Genomic DNA, 8630 nt, shown 5'->3' on the forward strand with positions numbered 1-8630 from the left:
TATCTAAAACAGCTTAGCAGGACTAAGTTGTTTTATTAATTAATCCACCGGTAACGTTCAAATCCAATATCAGAAATGCCGGCGAACCCAGGTCAAAATTTCTGTATTTGGTCAGCGAACGTTGTTCGGAGCCCTGTCTAAACTTTACAACTTTTCCAGTAATAGTTTTCACGTTTAGTTCGAATTTCAGAGATGCCGGCGAACCCAGGTCAAAATCTCTGTATTTCACTACTAAACGGAAAGCTAACTACTTTAATATTAATTATTTCTGCATTTAATTTAGTATCAGAAATGCCGGCGAACCCAGGTCAAAATTTCTGTATCTTTTAATTAAATGCGTTACAAATGAAAAACTAAAACTGACTGACTTTTTAACAGGAACGCCGTGCCTTTTATACAAAAATGTCCATCCTGATTTTCGGTGGGGGATTGAATCGAATTTGTTCGTCACAGCATTTCTGTTACTTTTTCTTATTCCCCGTACGTACAATCGTGCATGTCATTAACACTTGTTCGCGTTTTGCAACGCCGTCTGCAAGCGTTACCTGCATAATTACAGGTTCGAAGCGATGACCAGTCTCCTTCAAAACCGCGTACAGGCTCGTGCCTGCCAAACTTCTGCGTGCTCCGGTGTCTATATAGCCTGCTCCAGTGGATCCCTGTATAGACATTCGGATTACAAGCCGTGAACAGATACCTGCGTTAGGTAATCCTATGTCCGCGTGATGATGCATCCACAAAATGTCGGTTTTATTGCTTTCCGGCCGTTTTCTTTTGTGGTTTCTACAGTTTGTGCATCTTGCACAAACTGTAGAAACACATTTGTTTATTGCAACATCTGTTTTTGCACCCAACGCGAAAAAAGCTAACGGTGAATCCTCAATTTTTGGTTTCGAGTTGCATCTTGGACACTTACTTCGCACAAAACCCTTTTCTCCGCAGCCACATGCAAATTAGCTGATTTTCAATTAGCGGTTTTCTCTGAGGCATTTGTTGCACAAGTTTTCTGCAGTCTTCTTTTTCGTGTCCGAATTTTCTGCAGTGCGAACACTTTATAGTTTCTTGCAACGATGTGGCTTCCTGTATATTCTGCTGCACCGTTCGACACCTTGTCAGTAGTTCGTTAAATGTGTTGACGCTACTTCGATCAACGCATTTTCTTAATTTTAAGGTTAAGAGGCCGTAGATCATGTCAATTTGCGTCCTTTCCACTGTCTTCGTTGACAATTCCGCGAACAAAGCTCGCTTATGCGCTATGAATTTGTCTACGTTCTCTTTCTCCTTCTGACGCTCGAATAATTCCGAAAAAATTAAGTAGTCCGGGCGTATGGGTGCGAATGATTCCTGCAGGTTGGTGATAACGTCCGTCCAGGTGTGGATTTCCGATTCCACACCCTTCCACCATACTGTTGCCTCACCTGTCAATAGCAAAGGCATCTCGCGGATGGCTCTTTCATCAGGGATTTGTTCGTAATTATTGTAGATAACAATTTTTTCTACGAATTCCTGAGCCTTATGTGCATCGCGAGATCCGTCGAATTTGTAATCGCAACTACCCGGCGGATCGTTTCTAGCCGTCGCACAATTTGAAACGCGTGATAGCATTTCTTCAGTAATTGAGAATTCCATTGTGTCCGGATTAATGTCTTTTTCAATAACAGTGTCTTTTTTAGCTCTGCCCGCTCGTTTGGGCGCCAGTTTATAACACTAGATTTTATAATTTATTAAATTCTCACTTTCGCACCAGTTATGCAATAAAGAAAACCACTGTAAGTTATAAAACATGTATTATCTATATATTTTAGATTCGCACAGACACTAATAAAAGTCACTTATTACACTAATTATACATTAAAACACAACTCCCTATCTTGTTACGAAGAACAACTCGTACGCTAGATTAAGTTATCTAAAACAGCTTAGCAGGACTAAGTTGTTTTATTAATTAATCCACCGGTAACGTTCAAATCCAATATCAGAAATGCCGGCGAAGCCAGGACAAAATTTCTGTATTTGGTCAGCGAACGTTGTTCGGAGCCCTGTCTAAACTTTACAACTTTTCCAGTAATAGTTTTCACGTTTAGTTCGAATTTCAGAGATGCCGGCGAACTACTTTAATATTAATTATTTCTGCATTTAATTTAGTGTCAGAAATGCCGGCGAACCCAGGTCAAAATTTCTGTATCTTTTAATTAAATGCGTTACAAATGAAAAACTAAAACTGACTGACTTTTTAACAGGAATGCTGTGCCTTGTATACAAAAATATCCACCCTGATTTTCGGTGGGGGATTGAATCGAATTTGTTCGTCACAGCATTTCTGTTACTTTTTCTCTTTCCCCGTAGGCAAAAATTATTCAATCTCCCTCGTACTAATGGGAATCTTTAAAATAATTTTTGCCTCTAGGATTCTTACAACTAGGCTATGCCATAGATAAACAAGTATAATAGATCGCTATGTCTGGCGGTTTGACGTTACCTCGATTGAAATACAAATGTTTAAAAATAGATGGCAGCACATGTATAATATTTAAATTACCCCTGGTTTTACTTCTTAATTAGTACGTATCGTATACAGCCCCAAAAACCTGAATAATTTTTAATATTGGAAATAAGAACAAATCATACGAAATACAAAATATATATTTTCAAAGATATTACATATGTTTAAAGAACAATTAAAATTATGTTTATATTAACAATTATAATTACAGTTATGGAATGTTTGAAAATATAATAATTATTATACATAATTATAAAAGTATTATAATTTCACAATTATGCTTAAATAATATTTCAAAAACTAAATATCTAAGTGAAGAAAATCACAGAAGTATTTAACTAAACTAAGCACAAATAACTGACTAATATTAATTACTTAATGACTAATATTAATATATTAAAATCTTAAAAACTAAGAAGAAACTACAAGCACAGGAGCACGCAATGAAATTACAAATTTAGAAGGAATGACAAATAATACAAAAATTTAAAGGGTTAAGAAAAAAACAAATAATTTGTTAAAAAGTACAAATACTACAAAAGTCCTAAAAACATAAAATATATATATTGATATCAAAATTAAGAGAAATTCAAATTCCTAGGATTAAAACTCATTTACGAGACATTGTTCTTTATTAATTCTGCATGTAATAGTTATTGCGCTATCTAATGAATTAATAGTAAAGTTGCATTTAACAAAACCTTTGAATAGTTTCTGTACGAGTGTTTTATAACATTACATTTAGCCATGTTCCATCATGAAAACATTATCATTGAAATTGCCATAAAAGATCAACAAAGTGTTTACAATGAACAGAATAATGTTTTATGCACATACAATTGCTTATGAATCAAAAGATAAAAGCAATATTTTTGATTCCCAAGGTCGGTAACAAATATATCTTGAATTTAAACATTATATTGGGATGTTACACAAGTTTTATTTGAAGAATATTATAACACTAATCTTCAATCAAAATACATTAAAATATTATGTATGGTATAGACTCTCTTTATAAGTGTTAACATTTGCTAATGTAATAGATAATCTTATTAAATATATCAATGAACTTACGTTGATGAACATTTAAACCAATACTAGTTTACTTTATAAGTGTTTACATATGCTAATGTAATAGATAATCTTATTAAATGTAACAATGAACTTACGTTGATGAACATTTAAACCATACTAGCTGAATAACTGTTTTGCAACTTCAACAATATGAGATTCAATCCAATCATATAATAATTCCGAAGATAATGGTATTTCATCAAACATCAAAACACAGTATCTGCTACTAATACTTTTTAAAAGAAATAGCTGAACCTAATGTTTTAAATAAACACTCATGAATACCACTATACACTTGTATCTCTGAATGCAACTTTCTCAATGTTTGAGGACATGGCAAAATAAATATTTGTCTCCAAAAATAGTAGACCTGTGGAGACTTTTTGTACGACTTATTCCTTAAATTATTGCATTGTTTATGAATCCTTCTTGTCATTTCATATTGCATTCCTTGGTTGTCAAAATATAATTAAATATAATATAATTAAAAGTCAACTCGACGCGACTCTTTGTAAGCAAAGTTTTCTATCGCCTTCTGACTACTGAAATAATCAGCAATTTTATTTTCTATTGCAATTATGGATATTCTAAAATTATTTTTAATCTTAAAAAACTTCTTTTTTCATATGCAACAGATTCTGGAAATGTCAGTAAATGTTTTATACTTGTGACGGTATTTGGGAAAGACGTTTCCAAGTTGTATTTATGTAAAAATTTAATTTATTCTTGAGGCTGTTTTTTTATGGTCATTTTTGAAGAAACTAATTCATCAAATAATTCGATGCTACTGACATCGCAGGATTCACCATCTTCAATTTTGTATTGTAGATCGAAACAATTTTGTTTTATTACGTTAGGTTCCATATCATTATTTTTATAAAGAAATTTGAAAGAATTTTCAAAACGGGCAGTCAATGTTGAAGCAGCAGTATCAAGTATGCTATAGCAAGAATTAATTCTAAAATTTTTATTTGGAGTCAATTGAATGTCTTCATCTCCTGCATGCAAAATTGTTTTCGGTGGCGTCGGAAATGTGCCCAATTGTTTGACTGTAGCCGTAATGGAGTATCACCTGTAAATGGTCTTACGCGGACCTAATAAATGGCAACTTGATAGTGCTCAATATTTAATAATTTCTTTAATATATATTTGTTCAAATTAAAAATGTGTAACTGGATATTTGCAACTATGTAAGAAGTACTTCGACCTTTCATAATACGCAATGAAATAAATATAAATTCCGCAATATAAAATATGTTCTTATGTAATGTATGCACACAACATTCTTGCAATCGGTAACGTGTGTGGCACTTGTACATCGTCACAAGCCACACACGTTGTTCCTGGGCAAGGGGTTAATTGATTCAGCACACAAACTTACTGCATCATTTTGCTAATGAAATCTACTTTTTTATATATTAATTATAATATTTTCTCCAATGAATGTTATTTGCTTTATAATACTCTTCTGTATCTTTTAAAAGCATTTTCTTCGCCACTTTGCAGTTTGCTGCATATTGGTCGCAAGCTGTGGCAATAACATTTAGTCCGATACTAAATAACTTTCTTGCAAATTTTAAATCAGAACTATTTACCACGCCTTCGGAAAAGTAAAAAGCAAATAGTTGCTTCCAACGATACTTTATTTCTTTCATCATGAAAACAAGTGCATGATCCGCCAATAAACATTTTCTGCCATATCTAGCTCTACAAAAACAACAATGTGATACCTTTTCTAATTATATGACAATTCTGAAGATACATCAAAACACAGTATTTGTTACTTTCTTACTTTTTAAGAGAAATAGCTGAACCTAATGTATTAAAAAGATACTCATTAATACTGCTTTTCAAAAGTATCTCTGAAAGCAACTTTTTCAATGTTTGAGAAGATGGCAAAATAAATATTTGTCTCCAAAAATAGTAAACCTTTGGAGACTTTTGATACAAACTTAAAGCAAGAATTTTATCCTCATCTGTGAATTTTCGTTCTTTGGGCTTTTTAATACGCTTTCTTAATTGAGACAATATAAAATTTCTAGCTCTTATATTTAATGTTTTCGGAATATTTGAAAACTTTTTAGAACATTTTATACTCTGTTGCAATTTATCCCTTAAATTATTGCATTGTTTGTTAATCCTTCTTACCTCCTTGAATAAAATCTTTCATGTGCCATACGTTTTACATGCCTTGGCTGTCAAAGCACTCCTGCGCTTTGTTTGTATACTTTGTAACAACTTGCAGATACCCCCAAGAACCCTTAATGATCAGAAAACATGTTGTAATATCATATTTGATTTACTAATTATTATTGCTGCAAATATTATAAAAAATTACCTTTGCGGGAAACTGGTGACACAATAGGTAACTTAGGGGTACTACAAAAATCTATTTCCAAGTTTTCAGGCCTCCATCGCAAAAGAATATAAGATGTATCTATCAGTAATATTTTGCATATGGTTACAAAATTTTTACAATTCTAATTACTTGGCCTTCTCACTAATGGGTTTGCTGAGTAATTCTCCTTCTCTTGTATTAGATTATATCTCGAACCATCTATGATGATTACTTATCGTGTCTGCATCAGGAAGTTCTCCTAGTTAGACAAGAGAACTATTCCTTAATTTCTGTACAGTATATATGGACGTATCCAATTCATCCACTTCTATGAAGCTTGAACAAGCTTAAACAGGAATAATTTTATTATATAAATTATTTAAAAAACAACAGACACTTCGTTTAAAGACACAACTACCTTATTAACTTCCCGAAGGAGAAGTTTATGTTTTCATCAAAAAACCCGATTCGCTAATTTTATGTTTTCTCGACGTTTCAAGCCATTCTGAATCGAATGAGACCAAATTTGGAAAAAGTATGTGTGTGTGTGTGTGTGTGTGTGTGTGTGTGTGTGTGTGTGTGTGTGTGTGTGTGTATGTGAACAGATTTTTTGTCGTAAATCGACGTTTTCTCGAAAACGGCTGGGTCGATTTCAAAAATTTAAAAGCCATTCGATGTATCTCGACGAGAACTATTGTTTGTCAGTTTTGTGCGACGATCGGCCAAGCCGTTTCTTTATAAATGGCAGAAAAGTGAAAAATTTTTCGTCTACGTTTTAGCCCGCAATTCTGAATCGATTTTGAAAATTCAAAAACCGTTCGAAAGATATTGGTTGGGAATCGTGCTGATTAATTTTTGGTAGAGATCGGCCGGGCCGTTTTCTTGTAATAAAGTTTTAAAAAAAAAAATTTCGACGATTTTTATGATTATTTTTTTGACGATAGATACCATAGTCTTCTAGATCATACTAAAATATTACGGCCCTACGACAACTGGTTCAGCTTTAAAAATTCGTCAAAGTTTGCAAAAATCAGTATGGTCTTTTTGGCATTTGTCAAAATTAGACTTTTGATCGACGTTTTCTCAAAAACGCCTAAACCGATTTTAGAAATTTAAAAGCCATTTGATGTATTTCGGTGAGGACTATCGTTTGTCAGTTTTGTGCAACGATCTGCCAAGCCGTTTCTTTGTAATTTGAAAAAAACTTTTCGTCCACATTTAAGCTCATCCTACCGAACGATTTTAAAAAATCAAAAACTGTTCGAAAGATATTAGTTGGGAATGATACTGATTAATTTTAGGTGAAAATCTACCGAGCCGTTTTCTTGTAATTAACTGTTGAAAAAAAGTGTTAAATTTTCGTCGACATTTAAGCTCATCCTACCGAACCGATTTTAAAATATCAAAAACTGTTCGAAAGATATTAGTTGGGAATGGTACTGATTAATTTTAGGTGAAAATCTACCGAGCCGTTTTCTTGTAATTAACTGTTGAAAAAAAGTGTTAAATTTTCGTCGACATTTAAGCTCATCCTACCGAACCGATTTTAAAATATCAAAAACTGTTCGAAAGATATTAGTTGGGAATGATACTGATTAATTTTAGGTGAAAATCTACCGAGCCGTTTTCTTGTAATTAACTGTTGAAAAAAAGTGTTAAATTTTCGTCGACATTTAAGCTCATCCTACCGAACCGATTTTAAAATATCAAAAACTGTTCGAAAGATATTAGTTGGGAATGATACTGATTAATTTTAGGTGAAAATCTACCGAGCCGTTTTCTTGTAATTAACTGTTGAAAAAAAAAGTGTTAAATTTTCGTCGACATTTAAGCTCATCCTACCGAACCGATTTTAAAATATCGAAAACTGTTCGAAAGATATTAGTTGGGAATGATACTGATTAATTTTAGGTGAAAATCCACCGAGCCGTTTTCTTGTAATTAACTGTTGAAAAAAAGTGTTAAATTTTCGTCGACATTTAAGCTCATCCTACCGAACCGATTTTAAAATATCAAAAACTGTTCGAAAGATATTAGTTGGGAATGGTACTGATTAATTTTAGGTGAAAATCTACCGAGCCGTTTTCTTGTAATTAACTGTTGAAAAAAAAATTTAAGCCGATTTTCATGGAAATTTTTTGGCGATATACATCATGGTCTTATAGAACTTACTGTAATATTACGGCCTAACGACAAGTAGTTTAATTTTAAAAATTCGTCAAAGTTTGCTAAAATTATTATCGTTTTTTTTAAAGTAGGATTAATGAAGTATATTATTTACCCATTTTTTTGATTAAGTCGATTATTTACACATTTCGGGAAGTTCATGTAACTTGCCTCAAGGCTAAATACCAAACCAACTAGTTTTAAACAGAGATTAAACAATATTTAATCGCCCGGGGTATGATTACTGTCCTTTAACAATCTGTATGATCCTGCTTTTTGACGACTTTTCCGGATTGACACACCATGTTCTGAAATAATATATGTTTTTTTAAATCTATCCATCAATTACATATATAAATTTTATTATTCCTACGAAATCTTTATCCATTGAGCAATTTTCAGATAGGTAAGGATCTCCAACGAACCCTACAAATATCAAGCAAAATATGAATTGAGCTAAATATAATCAGCTTATTATAAAACGTTCCTACACTATGCATATTGTATGTACAAACCAGACATGGTCAAGGTAGGAATAGCATTAATTTC

General features: G+C 32.6%; 1 protein-coding gene across 1 annotated transcript; it reads right to left on the reverse strand.

Moving 5' to 3' along the window:
- Window positions 1–912: 912 nt before the first annotated feature.
- LOC113382067 (activity-regulated cytoskeleton associated protein 2-like) lies at window positions 913–1629 on the reverse strand. Its single transcript, XM_026620626.1, has one exon. It carries the CDS (start codon window positions 1627–1629, stop codon window positions 913–915), a length of 717 nt encoding a protein of 238 aa, XP_026476411.1.
- Window positions 1630–8630: the final 7001 nt, after the last annotated feature.

Source organism: Ctenocephalides felis, unplaced genomic scaffold, assembly GCF_003426905.1.
Source record: "Ctenocephalides felis isolate EL2017-DRISC unplaced genomic scaffold, ASM342690v1 CF-g0.4_SCAFFOLD_03265, whole genome shotgun sequence".
Classification (NCBI taxonomy): Eukaryota; Metazoa; Arthropoda; class Insecta; order Siphonaptera; family Pulicidae; genus Ctenocephalides; species Ctenocephalides felis.

What these genes read in the sequence shown, in the direction of transcription:
- LOC113382067 (XM_026620626.1), bottom strand. Translation starts at nt 1,629, where the DNA reads ATGGAATTCTCAATTACTGAAGAAATGCTATCACGCGTTTCAAATTGT.